The sequence below is a fragment of the Chionomys nivalis genome, chromosome 4 (assembly GCF_950005125.1).
Source record: "Chionomys nivalis chromosome 4, mChiNiv1.1, whole genome shotgun sequence".
In the NCBI taxonomy this organism is placed as follows: Eukaryota; Metazoa; Chordata; class Mammalia; order Rodentia; family Cricetidae; genus Chionomys; species Chionomys nivalis.
The window spans coordinates 112878468-112896239 of NC_080089.1; the positions used below are offsets into that span (position 1 = coordinate 112878468).

The 17772-nt window shown below is 42.3% G+C and overlaps 1 protein-coding gene across 13 annotated transcripts in view; it reads right to left on the minus strand.

The window, feature by feature from the left end:
* Positions 1 to 17772, minus strand: part of Rbms3 (RNA binding motif single stranded interacting protein 3) — a 780532-nt gene that overhangs the window by 475052 nt on the left and 287708 nt on the right. For all 13 annotated transcript variants that reach the window (XM_057766769.1, XM_057766774.1, XM_057766771.1 and 10 more), the window contains exon 3: positions 2182 to 2240. In XM_057766769.1, coding sequence (XP_057622752.1) covers positions 2182 to 2240 — 59 coding nt within the window. The remainder of the gene's footprint in view (positions 1 to 2181; positions 2241 to 17772) is intronic.

Sequence of the window (17772 nt, forward strand, 5' to 3'; positions counted from 1 at the left end):
GAAGTCTCACAGTAACCCTGATCAACGGTAATTAGGAACCAGAGTAGTGACGTCTTCATTTCCTCCACTTGAATTGCAGATTGACGATATATTGATAGATAGATAGATAGATAGATAGATAGATAGATGATAGATAGATGATAGATAGATAGATAGATGATAGATAGATAGATAGATAGATAGATAGATAGATAGAAGATAGATAGATAGATAGATAGATAGATAGATAGATAGATAGACAGACAGATAGATAGACAGACAGACCATGCCTCCTTCTTAACCAGTAATTCAGTTCTACTCATTTTCCTAAAACATCTTTTCTGAAATACACATAGAAATCACAGAATAATTGCCCTAAACAACATTAACAATAAGAGGCCTATGTTGTATCCAGGATACAATTTTACTTTGTTTTATTTAAAAGTATTCTTTTTATTTTATGTGTTTGAGTATTGTACCACCATATAGGTATGTGTATTATGAACATACATATATGTATGTATTTGTATATATGTATGTGCATATATGTATATGTGTGTATATGCACTGTATGTGTGCAATTCCTTTGGAGATCAGAAGTGGGCATCAGATACTCTGACCGGGAGTTATAGTTGTAAGATGCCACATTGATGCTGGGAACTGAATTCAGGTACTCTACAAGAGCAGTGGGTGCTCTTAATGACTATGACCCAACAAGTATAATTTTTAAGTCTTCTAAATTCTGTGCCCCTTCCTGGTGTCTACAGTAACCCTTCCTTGCTATGACTTTATATAACAAATGCAGGCATATATACAACTGTTAGTCTGAAAATCTTCTCCCTGAACATGTGACCTTCCTGGCCATTCCTTTTTCGTTTGTTTTATAATTCCCATTCTCAATAAAGGAATGTTCTCTTCCACAGAACTATGCAACGATTTGTGATCCTCGGATCTACTTTCTATTCTCACAGGGCAGTCCGTACTACAATGGTCCTACCAAGGATACCAGAATTCACTTCTCTGTGTGTGACCATGTGAGGGCACGTGGACTCCAGAGGTCTGTGTCTTGCGTGTCTTCCTCAGTTGTTTTGCTTGTGTTTACAGAGGCAGGATCTATAGTTGAACCCAGAGCTCACAGGTACAGCTAATCTAAGGCATGATGTTTCTTCCAGCTTGCTTGGACAATTCCCCAACTCTGCCTTCCAGATGTGTGACTACAGCTAAGCGGTCATGCTTGCTCATCGCAGGATTAGTTTATTTTCAACCATAAGGTAAACTATTTGAAAACAGAACTTACAGGCCGCCGTTCTTCATCTTGTCCCTGATGCACTCCTGAAATGGTCACAGACAAGCAACACTTTGTTTGGAAAGTTACTGAGGTGACTCTGACTACCATTACCCTGAAGGTCAGGGTACATGGAAGAGTACATGAATATCCTTTGCTAAAACTTGTGCATATTCTGTTTGTCTTACCCACAGCACTTGATTTCAGTATTACAATGAATACTGGATTAAGGGCAAGGAATAATATATGAGACAAGAAGCATTCTAATTTACCAGTCAGCACCAAATCATGTAGCAGTGACTGTATAGATTATGCAAATAATTTAATGTAACCTTTAAACATTGTGTGGGATTCCAGACATGAAAAAGCATAAGCCACAGCCATTGTCAAATGATTTCTAAAATATCTCCAGCAGGGAGAAGAGAGAAAGAACCTGATTTCATAATATCCTAAAATCTTGTGAGATATTTATAGCCAAAGCATAGATACAGTTGGCCCATCATTAAATTCACTTCTAGTCAACTAATCTTGTTGGCTCTCTGAAGAATAGAGAAATTAAAGCATAATTTGTCAGGGATCATTTTCCCCTGCACACCTCATCTTTACTTAGGAAATCAATTTGAATCATTGATAATATCATTCAAATCAGAGCAACCCCAAGTTGTTAGAACGTAATTCAGTTTTCTGTTGGAGCAATTTGATACTTGTTCTGATTTGTGATTTTCATTTTGTTTGTTAATGAAAAAAATTAATGAGCAGTGTTACCAGAAATACAACCCATCAAAGCACCGACAACATCACACAGGCTTGCCAACGACCGCATGCCATGCTCACTGTGCAGCCGGACCTCTGCAGTGGAGGCACCATCGACAGAAGGGCACAGACAAGATCTCAGAGCAGGATGACACCACACCTACCTTTGCATTGATTCGTATTCTTGTCAAGAATTGCCTTCGTGGATACAATTTTTCCATACCTGAGAAGGGGGGGAGAGAAAGGGGGAGAGGGAGAGAGAGAAAAAAAACAACAAAGCTTTATGATATTGAAACCCAGTTAAGACACTTAAATGACCCTCATGAACTTTGGGGCACACACTACTGAGCCCCATTCTCACACCAGGGTGATCTTATCCCAGCTATACTTGATAACATGGGCCCCTCTTCTATAGGTAAGCTCTTAGCTGTGCCTTCAGGAATATGCCATCAGTTAGCACAGGTATCCAAAAGAGGGAACCAAGGTGCAGTGTCCCCTATGGGCCTCCAGAAAAAAACTGAGGACATAACCATTAGGCTGAGATTTGTGCCCCATTATTGCTCAGACCCCGACTATCATCTTGAACACTTTAGCCCAACTCCTTCCACCCACCACATCTTCTTTTGTAGAACTGAGAAGTTACAGGCTGGGGGTCTAGTTCAGTTGGGAGAGTATTTGCATAAGTGGTGCCCTGGATTCCATCTCAAGCAACCCGCTAGCCAGATATGCTGCTGCACTCGGCAGGTGAGAGGTGGTAGCAGGAGGATTCAGAGTCATTCTTGGCCACACAGGGATTGCAAGGTCAGCCTGGCATATGTAAGATTCCATTTCAAACTTCTACTGCCGCTGCTACTATTACTGATGAAGATGATGATGATGATGATTTTCATGCATCACACCCTCCAGTTCAACTAAGCTTTATGCTTTGGGGATGTCCAGGAGAACACAGTAGTCTAGCTAAACAAATAACCTAGGCATCCTAGGCATCCACCTGCCATGGCTCAAATCTCAGTTCCAACTGCATCTGTTTGCCTAGGAAACCACTGAACTCTTTGCGCCATTTCAGCTTGCATGGTGATGTTGATAACCATATTTAAATAATGACTCAAGAGCTGCAGAGACAACTCAGTGACTGGCTAAGGGCTGGCTGCTCTTACATAAGATATTGGTTTGATTCCAGCACCCACATAAAGGCTTACAACCACCTGTAATTCCAGTTTGAAAGGATACTATATATCCTAGCCTTAGCCAGCACCAAGGGCACTTGGGGTGCACAGACATATATGCAAGTAAAATGCTTGTATACACACAAATTACAAAATAAATACATTTAATAAATAAATAACAAATTGGATTCCCACTAGCAGCAGATAGTTATAGAGAGGAACACCGAATGCGTTCTTCCCTAGTCTTATTCTGAGGGCTGATGAAGTCTGCAGACTTGCTCAGAGGATTGCCTGGGGCTTCAGGGTTGCTCTGAGGGCTGATGGGGATTACCCGGAAAGCTGAGGACAGTGTCAGGTGCAGAGCATCTGTCTCTACACTAGCTATTCTTCACGGCATCCTCTCCAATCACCTTCTGTAGAGGACCAGTCCCTGAGAATGGTCAAAACCTTCCATTAAGAAATGTGGCCAAGGGGGCTGGAGAGATGGCTCAGAGGTTAAGAGCATTGCCTGCTCTTCCAAAGGTCCTGAGTTCAATTCCCAGCAACCACATGGTGGCTCACAACCATCTGTAATGGGGTCTGGTGCCCTCTTCTGGCCTTCAGGCATATTACACAGACAAAACATTGTATACTAAATAAATAAATAAATAAATAAATAAATAAATAAATAAATAAATAAATAAAAGAAATGTGGCCAATAGGGCTGTGGATGAGGCTCCACAGAGTCCTTGACTAGCAGCACAGAGCTCTGGGTTTAATCCACAGAACTGCTTAACGTATACATGATGGTGCATGCCTGTCATGCCAAGTATTGGCAGGAGAATCATATGTTCCAGACATCCTTAGCTATGCAGGAAATTCTAAGAGGCTTCTCCTGTGCTCGTTGAATTCTACCATCACTATATACACAGCCTTCAATATTTATTTTTTACTTTTTAAACAATATTTTTCATAACCCCTGGCCAGCATCATTTGAGGTAGCGCACACCCTCCACGCTGACTCAGAGCTCATGTCCACTGCAGGATCACTAACAGTTATTATTTCTTGCCCTATTAGACTATGATAGACTCTAGATTGCCACTGCAAAACCCTCACATTCTGGTACAAAAGTTGGGGGAATAGCTTTTATACTTGAACCTACCTAACAAGCTTACATTGCTCAATTAAGGTGCTATTTCTGTATTTAAATCATGTTAATAGAAAACTGCTTCCTGCTTACCTTATTGCACTGCTAGGTTTTTGTAGGTGTTAATATTATTGCTGCTCACCACTCTGTTTCCATTGTTTTTGGATCTGCTCTTTCCTAGTGGCTACATTATCTGTAGTCATCTACTTGTAACTTTTCTACATGTAAACCAGTCTTTCCTTTTAGAAAGTGACAACTGCACACATCACTTCGTACATGTTTACTACTCAGATTTTATCTAACCCTCAAGGTTTCTGCCTGAAGAAAATGTTGGGGAGCACAAAGCTCCTTACACGCACAGCACTGGGGAAACCAGGAACGATATGCAAGAAGAGTTGTCTTTTCAATGGAAAAGATGGATAACTTGTTTCCCACCCAGAAGGCTAGGACTGGTTAATAGTTTAGATTCGTTGTTCTCAACCTTCCTAATGCTGCGACCCTTTCATATAGTTCCCAATGTTGTGCAACTCCCAATCATAAAATACTGTCTCTGCTATTTTACAACTGCAATTGCTCCCCTGTTATAAATCATATTATAAAAAATCCATGTTTTCTGATGGTTTTAGGCAACTCCAGTGAAAGGGTTATTCCATCCTCCCTCACTCAAAGGGGTTGGAACCCACAGGTTGAGAAGCATTAACCTCTGCACCATCTGTAGGGCCAAGCCATATCACATACAAATAGGACCAGAGATTCTTAATTGTCTACATGCCTTTTGCATTATCTATATGGCTTAGGGGCTCCCCTGAGCTCTACAGCCATGACTGGAGGAGGCCACAGCACAGATGGCCTCTACACCATCTGTATAACTGTAACCAGGTCAAATCTTCCTGCTAGGCCCTTAAGATAGCACATGTAGTCTGCCTTCCAAACCCATCTTCAATAAACTGTCCAGGCCAGTATCCGACTTTAAAGGTTAGAGCCAACATGGACTACTGAGCCATGCTGAACTGGAAACACCTACCCTGGTGTTTCCAGAGGCCTCCCCCCCCCCCCACAGAAAATGACCAGTAAAATATTATGCTCAAATGCCATCTTTCCAGACAGATTATCCAGATAGATGCTCTCTAGGTACAGGCTGTTCAGGCAAATGGGTGCTTAAAAAATGTGATGAGAAAAAGAGGAGGAGAGGAAGAGGAAAGGCAAAAAAAAACAAAGAATTTTGCTGAAAAGTACCCATAACGTGGTATTCAAGACACTAAAGGGAAAAAAAAAAAGATCAAGACGTTTAAAACTAATACACAACAGGTACAAGGAACCTTATGGCAAAAATTCTTCTTAATTGGTTTCTACTTTTTAAAGAATTTTTAAAATACCATCTCTATTTTCTCTCTCTCGCTCTCTTAATTTTGCATCTTTATTAGTATTGTATGAATGCTTTGCCTGCATGTATGTCCATTCTCCATGCGTTTGTAGGGTCCCTGTGGAGGCCAGAAGAGAGTATCCGACTCCCTGGAACAGAGCTTAGAGGTGGCTGTGAGCCACTGAATAGGTGCTGGAGCCAAACCCAGGTCCTCTGCAGGAGCAGTCAGCGTTCTCTATCACTGAGCCATCTCTCTAAGAACCCCTTAATTGGTTTCTACATAGTATCCTGCAATACTCTTTTTACAGAAGAACCTTCAAAATTAAAATTTAGTGAGGACACAATTAGAAATGGGTGCATCTCCAAACAAGTCACACCCAGGGACAGCATTCTTAGACTATGTCGTATGCTGTCCCCCTGTGTTGACACCGCTCAGATGACTGTCTCAGTCAGCGCTATGTACAGAAAATACAGTATTGCTTTACAGCAAGAGAACGAGAGCAAACACATCTCTTCAGAAATCACTTGTGCTTATTTTGTTAAGCAAATAAAAAAATAAAAGGAATAAGCCTATTTTCCAGATATTATATAAGCCTCTCTATGTCTCTCTGTGTCACACTCTCTCTATTTCTCTGTCTCTCTCTCTCTCTCCCCCTCTTTAATTTTCATGTTCTCTCTCTCAAAAAAAATAAAACCTCACTCGTTCTTTTTTTTTTTTTTTTTTTTTTTTTTTTTTTGGTTTTTCGAGACAGGGTTTCTCTGTGGTTTTGGAGCCTGTCCTGGAACTAGCTCTTGTAGACCAGGCTGGTCTCGAACTCACAGAGATCCACCTGCCTCTGCCTCCCAAGTGCTGGGATTAAAGGCGTGCGCCACCACCGCCCGGCCCTCACTCGTTCTTGACCATGCACTCTAGTTATACCCAGGCTCAGCATTTTAGTGAAAGAGAAGCCAGTAACAGCAGGACGTGAGTGATTTCCAGGAATACACAATCACACACACACACACATACACTCTCTCACACACACAAACAATCACACACACACATACACACACACTTTCTCTCTCTTTCACACACACACACACTCACTCTCCCTCTCTCTCACACACACACACATACACACACACACAAACACATACACACACACACTCACTCTCCCTCTCCCTCTCTCTCTCTCACACACACACAAACACACACACAAACACATACACACACACACTCATTCTCCCTCTCCCTCTCTCTCACACACACACAAACACACACCACCCGAGTCTCAGGAATTTCATTCCTGGACTCAGAGACGAGGTACTGTTTTAACAACTATGTAGAAAAGTTTGCTTTGCAGCAGCAGAGATGGCATTTAATGGCTGGTGGTCACAGTTCACATCTGAATGTTCACGATGAGAAACATGTACTTTCTGCATGACTGGTGTGGTATTCTCCACGATCCAGTGTCAACAATGGTTATCAGTAATAAGGTTGAGGTTAGTTTTAATTTCTTCTTTTTTGTCTGTTTTGAAAATAGAGTGGAATGCTGTCTTGTATCTGGCAGGCAAGCACTCTACCTGTAAGCTGTTTCCTTAGTCTCTATGCCCTTTCTTTAAACGCCCAAACTTCTTTGCACACACACACACACACATACCACAGAGCCAGATGAAAAGTTATATATTTTTACATGCTTTGAGCTCAAGGCTAATTCTAAACATATATTATGTTACCTTGTCTTCTTAAGGGTTAGATCAAGATTTAAATCTTTGTATAGATTTTCTTCAGCTCCGCCACCCATGAGTGGAAGACAAAATCCGACCTTAGAAAATGTGACTGTGTCACTAAATAATGCCTAGAAAAGGACAGCTGAGGGGTCCCATGAGCCTGCCTGCTGGCTCCAGGAGCTTCCAGACAAATCCAATTCCCTTCTCCACCCCTTCATTTCCTACAGCAAGAGGAGATAAAATACTATCCACAGCCAGCTTCTGCGGGGCGCTGGAACTCTTGGTGGGAATAAATAAATGGAGAAAGAGAAGCTTATATTGTAATCTTTTCCATGTGGGCCTTCCCCAGCCAGCATGGACGGTCGCCTAACAGCCTTGGCTGGACATTCTTTGAAACGAACATGTGCCCCTCCACATTGTATGTACACGTTCCCTAACTCCCCGTGCAGTCAGAAAGTCCCCATTTCAGCCATGTTTCAAACACCATTTTCCTTATGTCCTGAGTCTTTTATTTATTTATTTATTTATTTATTTATTTTTGGTTTTTCGAGACAGGGTTTCTCTGTGGTTTTGGAGCCTGTCCTGGAACTAGCTCTTGTACACCAGGCTGGTCTCGAACTCACAGAGATCTGCCTGCCTCTGCCTCCCAAGTGCTGGGATTAAAGGCATGCGCCACCACCGCCCGGCCTGAGTCTTTTTAGATAGTAGCTGGTGGGGCTGAAGGGATGGCTCGGCAGTTAAATACATAACCTCCTCTTACAAAGAACACAAGCTCCGTTTTCAACACCTTTGCTGGGCAACTCCCGAACTCCTGTAACTCTAGCTCCACAGAACCTACACGTTTGACCTCTTTGGACACTTGTACTTTTATGCACATAACCACCCACACATACACATGCATATATGTGCATGTATGTGTGTGTGCATAATTTAAAATAAAATTCACATATTGGCTATAGTCTTCTTAAACTCCCTTTATGTTAGCTTCTCAAAACACAATTTATGCCAAATTTGTAAAGGGACTAGCCAGTTCTTTGCTGGCATTTATCCTTTGCCTTACGTTGCATCTACATCAAACTATATTTATTGACATAATTCATACTTCATTGACATACACGAGCCTAATTTAAATGAAAGGCTCCTTTTATTTGCCAAAGTTGAAGGGAAAATGACTACTATTATGGGTTTGCTCTTCATACATTATGAAGACATCAAATTGGTGGGATATTTCTACATAGAATTTATTTTTGAATCCTTCACATCGCCCACTGTGTATATTAATTCAAAAAATACAGGCAGAGACTAAAGATAGAGTCTCCGCAGTCAATTACCCCTCTGCTAACTCATTTTTCACAAGCCCTCTGTATGGATACCAGACGCAAAGAAGGTATCGTGTTCATTTAATGGATGAAACACTATCCATTTAGCAAATGTGATTTTTTTCCCCTGCTTCTTGGGTGGCTCGTTCATTTTCTCTTTGGCATTTAGGGGCACTAATGGAATGTGTTTGGAGGTAGAGGGATCTGCTTGGAATGCGGTAGGGACCAGCCCATGACCAACCGGACCAGCAACATTTCATACACACATCCACAAAAATTTTTATTTGGGGAGCTGGAGATTTGGCTAAGTGGTTTAGAGGACTTGTTGCCCTTGCAGAGGACCTGTGTTTGGTCCCCAGAAGTCATTAGGTATCTCATAATGGTCTGCGGGCCTGTAACTCTAGTTGTAGATACGATGCCTTCTTCTGGCCCCCTTGGGCTCCTACATGCACACGGTACACATGAACTCATACAGATACACATACATACACATAGAATAAATAACAAAATGTTAAAGTTGTTAAAAATTCTTGTTTAAAACAATTAACTAGTTTGAGCCACAAATGAATGGCCAAGGGCAGACACAATCATCATGGGATAAAGCATTCCCTCCAAATGAATCTATCTGCATTTTCACCCCCAGATTCTCAGAAAGTCATGGTTGAAGACAGGGCCTTTTGAAGATTATTAAGGTAGAGAAGAAGCCATGTGGCTCGGTGAAGGAAGGGCATGAGAAGGTACTGGGAACCACACAGCTATCTACAAACCAAAAGAGAGCATGTTTGAATCAGCACCGCACACGGCTTCAGTTAAGCATGAAGAACTGGGAAGAAGTACATACTTGTCCATCAGCTAGTGTAGCAATAATAACTATGGCAGCAATAATACACCAGTACAGTAAATACTGCTTCCCCTGGGATGTTGGCTTTGGAGAAGGGGAGGGAGCTAAGGGGACTGTATGACAGCATTCCTCCTTTAAATATATCCTGTCAGAAGCAGACCATCTAGAGAAGGAAACTGAAGCAAAATTCTTGGAAGAGGAAGTATTTGAAAAGGGGTAATAGTTTTACCACCAGAAATGCTGCTTTTAAATTTATATTCTATTTATTTAGGGTGTATGCATGCTTGTATGCATACATGTGAGCATGTTATGTGTGTGTGTGTGTGTGTGTATGTGTGTGCTTGTAGGTGTGTACCATGGTTTGCGTGCAGAGGTCAGAAGACAGCATGAGCGAATCCCTTCCCTCCTTTCACCACAAGGGCCCAAGGAATGAAACTGAAGTCCTTGGCTCTGGCATCCAGCGCCTCTACCCACCACTCCATCTCACCATTCAGAGCTAATTATATGTATCTTAGACATAAGAAAAACAAACATCAAACTGATTTCTTTTCCAAGCAATTAGGTTACTATCAAACAAAGTATTCTTTCTGTGGTAATAGTATGACCATCACCATGTAATATATACCATTCTAGTTCCATAATTCTTCACTTCAAATATGACCTACTCTACATAACAAACTGCTCCTCCAACTTCAATCTTAGCACTGATTGGCTGGTCCTATGAGTAGACATCCTGCCTCTGTGGACAGTGCATAGAACTGTAGAATTTGCATTTTTACAAGGCCCCCAGGGAGTCGTATGATGATGATGTACTCTTAAGAAGCACTGCTCCAAAGACGAACCAAGTCCAGAAGACTTCCCGTTCCCAGCCCTCGGGACTCTGTGGACAAGAATGCTGTCCACCGAGCATGCAACAATGAACTTGTCAGCACCAGGACCCTGTAGACAACTTTCTGGTTGATAGCAATCTTCCTAACTGTGGTATGAATTCCACTATTCATCACTCTTGGCTTTCAAGAAGGGGTCTACGCTGACTCTACAGGAGAAATGGTCTTAATAAATGATCAAAGAAAATTCAAATGAAATCTGATGAAGAAATAAAAAAAAAATCCCCAAGTAGCAGTCTTCGAGAGGAGAAGTTCTAGCTGAGCAAGCTTCCTGCCTGCATTGCGTCAAGATCAGGCCCATGTGGTGGAGCAGATGGCTAAGTGCTAGAGGTCAAGGGGCTGGGGTTCTGTCTGAGAGCGATCAAAGCCCAGAGGGGCAAAGGAGTCACATTCTACAGTTCATCTGAAGGTATTTGCTGGTCCATGCTTCCAACTGAAAACCTGTCCCTTTGTTTAAATAACAGTCCATGTTGAAAACTAAGGAACCTTTGTGTGGGGGAACATGTTTATATGAACACACATATATATGCATGGGTACAGTACACAAACCAAAGACTAATGTGCTGTTGTTTTCCATGTACCAGATGCTTTGTGACAGGGTCTCTCATTAATCTGGTGGCCAGGGAGCTCCAGGGATGCTTCTCTCCACCTTTGCTCCCCAGCCTTGGAGAGACAAATGCAGACAAACAGGCCCAGTTGTTTTTATGTAGATTTGGGGGGTCAAATTCAGGTCCTCATCCTTGCAAACAAGCCCTTTACCATTTGAGTTTTCTCTCCAGCCTCAAATGATCCTCTTTTTTCCCCAGTTTTCACTCAATGTTATTTATCATTTAGCTAATGCAATGACAGCTCACAACTTGGGTTCAGCTGCCCTGATGTTCTTTTGCAGATGGTTTTTAGAAAGAAAGATGAAGAAAGACAGGCACTGTCTAGGTTACACTCTTCCTTCACCTAAAATAAGTTAATAGTTTAAATCATGACACTGGTACAGTGAGGAAATTGGCAAACAGAAAACAATTATTAACTATGTAGTGTTTCTACCCATTCTTTAATCATAAGCCGGTGTAAACCTGAAACAGCCATGGTCAACACAAAGCAGACATTCTCAATTTATTTTTCATTCGATTTTACTAGTTTTAAAAAGATTTATTTTATTTGTGTGTGTGTGTGTGTGTGTGGTGTTGTGTGAGTGTAGTACCTATGGTGGCCAGCACTGGATCCCCTGGAGTAAAGGTGGTTGTAATATGATGTGGGCTGTGGGATGAACCACAGTCCTCTGCAATACTATGCACTCTTAACCTCCAAACCATCTCTCTCAATTTTTTTAAAATGAAAGGTTGTATAAAACCATCTTCCTGGAAGATAATGTACTTTGGGCGTACCTGCCCTCACATCCTACTTCACTCCCCTCATCTCATCTGATATCTTCAATTTTTAAAAACAGAAGCGCATCCCAAGTTTTCCAATTCTTATGCTTAGGAAACGCTAAAGCGGTACCTTGGGCTATAAGTTGGATCTTATAGTAGGTGCCCCAGTTTCAGTTCTGTTGTTATGATAAACTACCCTCACAATAAAGCAACTTGAGGGAGAAAGGGGTTCATGGCAACTTCAGTTCCAGGTTCCAGCCCATCACTGTAGGGACATCAAGGTAGGACCATGACATCACACCCACAGTCAGGAACAGAGAGAAATGGATGCATGTTCACTTTCTTGCTTGCCCATGCTTAGCCGGCATTCTCCACCCATATAGCTGAGGACTTCTTGATTAGTGAATGGTGCCACCTACAGTGGGCTGAGTCCTCTCACATCAATTTATTTAATTAAGACAATCCCTGGGAGACATACCTACAGGCTGACCTAATGAGACTCTTCCCGGGTGATTCTTGGTTGTGCCAAGTTGACTAGTAACGTCAATAACGACACAAGGGGAATCTAGCATCTTAACCCATGGCAGCAAAAAATAAGTTTCCATGTGAACAGCACTGGGAATCAGCCAAATGTTTGAAATTTTTCATTTGATTGTTTGTTTTTCCCCATCTAAGTACACAACACTTTACCATGTTCAACACTCTTTCATATTTGATCAGTGAATATGAAAAGGCTGCAGACTTTAGGTTCAAAGAATATAGATTAGCCTCTCATCCCAGTCTGATCTGAGATGAATGTCTCGACCCCTCAGTCCTGTTTCTTGATCTGCACAAAACGACTGCTGAACTCTACTCTGCACATTGGCTATAAAGATAAAGTGAACAGTGTGTGTCAAAACTCTCAGCATAATGTGGAACAGGTTGCCATTGCTCTCATTCCCTCTCTAATTCATGCTGTGTTACCTATGCAGTTAGGGCTCAGCATGAAAGTAACTCAGGTATTTATACTCTTGACACTCAGTGCCGCCCATATCTCCCTACTCATTGCCTATGGGGGTTGCTTATCCCACCACACACGTACAAACTTCCTTGTAAAATGCAGAGCCAATGAGAAATTTGTTCTTAATTCACTCCTCCACCTTCTGGTTGCACCTAACATCTCAGTCGTTCTCCAGGCTCAGCCACTTCCCATGCTACCTTCTCCGATGCCCTTGCCCCTTCACCTTCCTCCATCATGCCCTGCTCTAGTTCCCTAGCCCATACTATATCATCTTCCCCTTCCTCCTTTCCTGGCTACCAGCCGTGAAAGTTATTGTGGCTGGCTGACCACCTCTTAACCCTGACATTCCTTGGTCCCCACTGCCTGTCAGTTTCTTCTTGATTCATGTACAACTGAATGTGAACAGTGTCCCACCCCAGGGCCATCCTTTCAGAGTCCAGTTCTCTGACAATATCAGTTCCAACTGTGTCCTTGTCTATTTTGGAGAGTTTAAATGCCTCTCAGGAATTCATGGCTCTCCATTTTAGAGTTTCTCTTAATCTATCCCAAAGTATTTGACACCTAATTATTTCAATAAACCCACGACCTAGGTGCCACTGGATCATAGGATGTGGTTTTAATAGTAAAGTATGTTTTCTCATTATTGTACTGCACTGTGTTGTGTCATTTCTTATCCAGAAGTTGAAGAATTCTAGGATAGAGTGAGTACAAATCTTATATTTTCTTTTTTTTTTTTTTGAAAAAAAAATTTTCTGCCTCCTCCCCGCCTCCCATATCCCTCCCCATCCTCCCGCCCCTCTCCCCCTTCCCCCACTCCTCTTCTCCTCCCTCTCCAGTCCCAGGAGCAGTCAGAGTTCCCTGCCCTGTGGAAAGTCCAAGGTCCTCCCCCCTCCATCCAGATCTAGGAAGGTGAACATCCAAACTGTCTAGGCTCCCACAAAGCCAGAACCTGAAGTAGGATCAAAACCCCGTGCCATTGTCCTTGGCCTCTCGTCAGCTCTCATTGTCCGCCATGTTCAGAGAGTCCGGTTTTATCCCATGCTTTTTCTGTCACAGTCCAATTGGCCTTGGTGAGCTCCCAATATATCGGCCCCACTGTCTCATACAGAGCACCACATTGTTTGTTCATTGAATGAATAAATAAAAAAAATAATACAGTGTATCTGTCTCCTCAGTTCTGACAATGGAATCTGAAGGCAAGAAGAGTCAGCTAGATATAAAGATTGATTTCCCATTTTGCAAAGTAACCAAATGTATATTTTACCACAACATCAACACACTATTTCCTCATATCTGATACTCAGTACATAACTTCACTTTATCCAAGAACAGGGTGGGGCATACATAACACCACAAAGGACCAAACTCAGAGAGGGTTTGGTTTGTTTGTTCATTTTTAGGTTTTACCTTTAACTTTGAACCTATGCATTTTTGGATATCTGTGTAGGGGGGCAGTGTGCGTGTGAGGGCAGATGGCCATGGAAGCAGAAGGGGCTGTCTCATCTTCTGGAGCTGGAGATACAATAGCTGTGAGCCACCTGACATAAGTTCTAGAAAGAGAACTTGGGTCATCTACCAGAGCAGTAGAGCACCAAGCCATCTCTCTAGCCCTTTGAGAAAAAGTTTCAAGGTCTTTATTATAAAATGTTTTACAGGCTCACATTATGTTAAGTCAACAAAGACAAGCCAAAATAGGAGGAGGAAGAGAAAGAAGAAGGAGGGAAAGGAATAAACAAAAGAGAAATTCATCTACCAAATGATGACTGCTATAAGCTGTTTAGTAGATAGACAGTTGCATTGTTGAAATGAGTGTCCAGGGCAAAGAACTCAACATATTCCCAGGGAGATTTATGAGTAAGGGCAAGATACCCTGGTGTCTGTTACATCTTTCTGAGCTTCATAACATTTAAAACATAACCGTGTGATTAAGTTACATAATGATGCAACTGCTTTGTTGAAAAATTCAGAACCCACAAAGGACAAAATAGAACCATACAACCAGAAAAGAAGTAGCTTCATAAAGATCATTTTTATTTTTCTTAAAGCTAATACATACAAGAATCAAAAATGATAAAATCAAGACCAATTTCCTCAATTACAAAACTGTAGAAGATAGTCAGGAGAGGGGACATCATGGGTCAATGTTCTGGCTGCACAGGGCTGACAACCTGAGTTTAGATGGCCAGAACCCACATAAAAACCAAACCTGTGAGCAAGTGGATGTACTACCAGCATGGCAACTGTAACAATGAGTGGGGCCCAGGCTGCTTGTTTGTTGGGGTTTCTGTCCTGCCCAGTACCCCAAGCTGTTCAGCCCCAAAGAAAATCACACATAGGTCTCCATAAATTATAAGCTGATTGGCCCATTAGCTCTAGCTTCTCACTGGCTAACTCTCACATCTTGATTAACCCATTTTTCTGATCTATGTTAGCCATGTGGCTCAGTACCTTTTTTTTAGTGGGGCAGATCACATCCTGCTGCTTGGGTGGTCTGGGCAGGAGTCAGAGGAATCAACTTCCTCCTTCCCAGAATTCTCCTGTTCTCATTACATCATTTCTGCTTCCTGTCTGGTTTTACCGCCTGTATTTCCTGCCTAACCAATCAGCATTTATTTATAACATGATTGACAGAATACAGACAATTCTCCCATAGCAATATAGAGGATGTGGGAGACTGAGCTGAGAGAAGCACCAGAAACAGAAGGGTCAACTGGTCTACCTATGGCCTTGGTAGAAAGATCCAGTATCAATCAAGGTGGAAAGATGGGACCAACACCAGAAATTCTCCTCCAGCCTCCACATCTGTGCATGCTGTGGCACATGTATGTCTGCCCCCCCCAACTCACACACACACACACACACACACACAAATTATTCAAGTAAAAGAGAACATGAACATTTTATTTCAACACATCAGTCTTTTGGTATTAAAGTTTGAGAATCATATTGGCTGAAGCTGCTATGCCTAACCCCAAACAAGGAGCAGATGTGGAACTATGCCAGAAAGCACAAGTTCTATACATATTCAAATAAATCCTAATAGCATAAATCAATAATGTGGTTGAATCATCTCTGTGAAATAACCACCTTCATGGATTTTCAGTATTATACACAGAACATTTGAACTTCCCTCCCTGGCATGGTGGAAAGGCTTAACAAGGGAGTGCTTGGGAAACACTCTGGATAAACACTGGCTTCTCATGGTCATTCACCCAGAGAATGGAAGTGTTGGGAAGTGATACACATTGCCTGATGAAAACTTCAGGGTGATGGTATAATTTAATTCCTTGAAGAATAGAGGGCCGGAGGGATGGGTCAGTAGAGCGCTTACTGATCTTCCAGAGAACCTGAGTTTGGCTTCAAAATGGGTATTTTGGAGAAATCATAACTGCCTGTAACTCCAGTGTTAAGGAATTAGTTGACTTCTTCTGGCTACAGAGGGCACTGATACTTACAAGGCATACACACAAAAATACAACTGCACACAGCCACACACACATACATCCCCCCTCTCTCTGTTCTGCTCCCTCTCTTCTCTCTCTCTCTGTCTCTCTCTCTCTCTCTCTCTCTCTCTCTCTCTCACACACACACACACACACACACACACATTTTAAAGAGAGTGCACTGCAGAACTGATGTAATGCTACCCCAGCTCCAGCATCAGCCACTTTTCTGGTACTTTATTTGCTTTAATCCTTTCACTGTGACTGCAGGTGCACACACCACCCGGGTGCATTCCTCTCATTTCATGGGTATGCTGCATGACAAAACACTCCCTAAATACTTACTTAGTTTATGCAACTTGAGAGGGTCCTGGGCAAAGGGAAAAGGCAAGGCAAACTCCACTTTTCCCCTCATACCAGGAAGAACAGAAGGTTTTTCTCTTAGACTCTTTTACCTGATCAACTCTTATTTACCTAATAGACTGTAGCATGGCTCTAAATTCCACCACAAGGCCCCTTGGGATGCTCTTGATATAATATCCTTGCTCTCACAATCCAAATCTCTGCTTTCTTACTTTCTAGAAACACATGTGACTATGAACCTTTGCAGTCAATCACAGATCATATCCCATAATACTTAAGGAGAACCCCCATGGCTCATGTATATTTGTACATGTGGTTTGTACAGTGTCTACAGCCCATAGGAACCCAGGCAATATCTGATGATGTGATAATGTCTCTCCTAGAACAGTAAGACTAGCTGTTTATAGCTAGTGTAGCTAGTGTTGTTAAGAAAGGGGGGGATATATATAAGCTAATTACTGACTGATGCATGCATTGTTCTTGGTTAATCATCCCGATTGTCCCCCACCCCCTACTTAACTGGGCTTTCATTCTCTATCACAGGCACTATTCACAGAACCATAAGCTCTTGGGTGTGGTGTGTATTGCTTTGCTATTCTGGGTTGTAACTTCATCTCAATGAAGACTCCAAGAGTATGTTAGCCCTCTGGTCCTTTGGGATGCTTTGCCTTATTTATACTATTTCAGTCAGAGGAGATGGTAAGTGTTCTGGTGGAAGCTCCACTTTAATCCCCTCCCCATCTCTCTCTCCCCAAACCCTGCCACCAAATGATGACCCCCTCCCCCAGAGATGCTCAAGACAACTCCCACAGGGTATTTAAACTGCCCCCCCAAAAAAACAGGCACATGTTTTCTCTTTCTTCCCCATCTCCTTCTAATTCGGTTTGATTTGGTGTAGTTTGGCTTGTTGCTCCGGCAGAGAGGCTTGCTGGGGTGCAGAAACTTTTCACTAAGGTCAGTTTCTCTTTCTGATCTCTGTTCCCACCGTCTTCTCTGAGTCTAGCCAAATCTGAGTACTAGAAATTTCTCAGCGCATCCCAGACTTAAGCCCAAACTTTCATCCTCTCTTCCAGCCTCTCCTCTGCCCACTGTCAGTTCTGTGGTTTGCTCCACGTGGAGTCCCAACTGCCTCTGCTTCCCTCCTTCCCCCCTCTCCCTCTGCCCTTCTC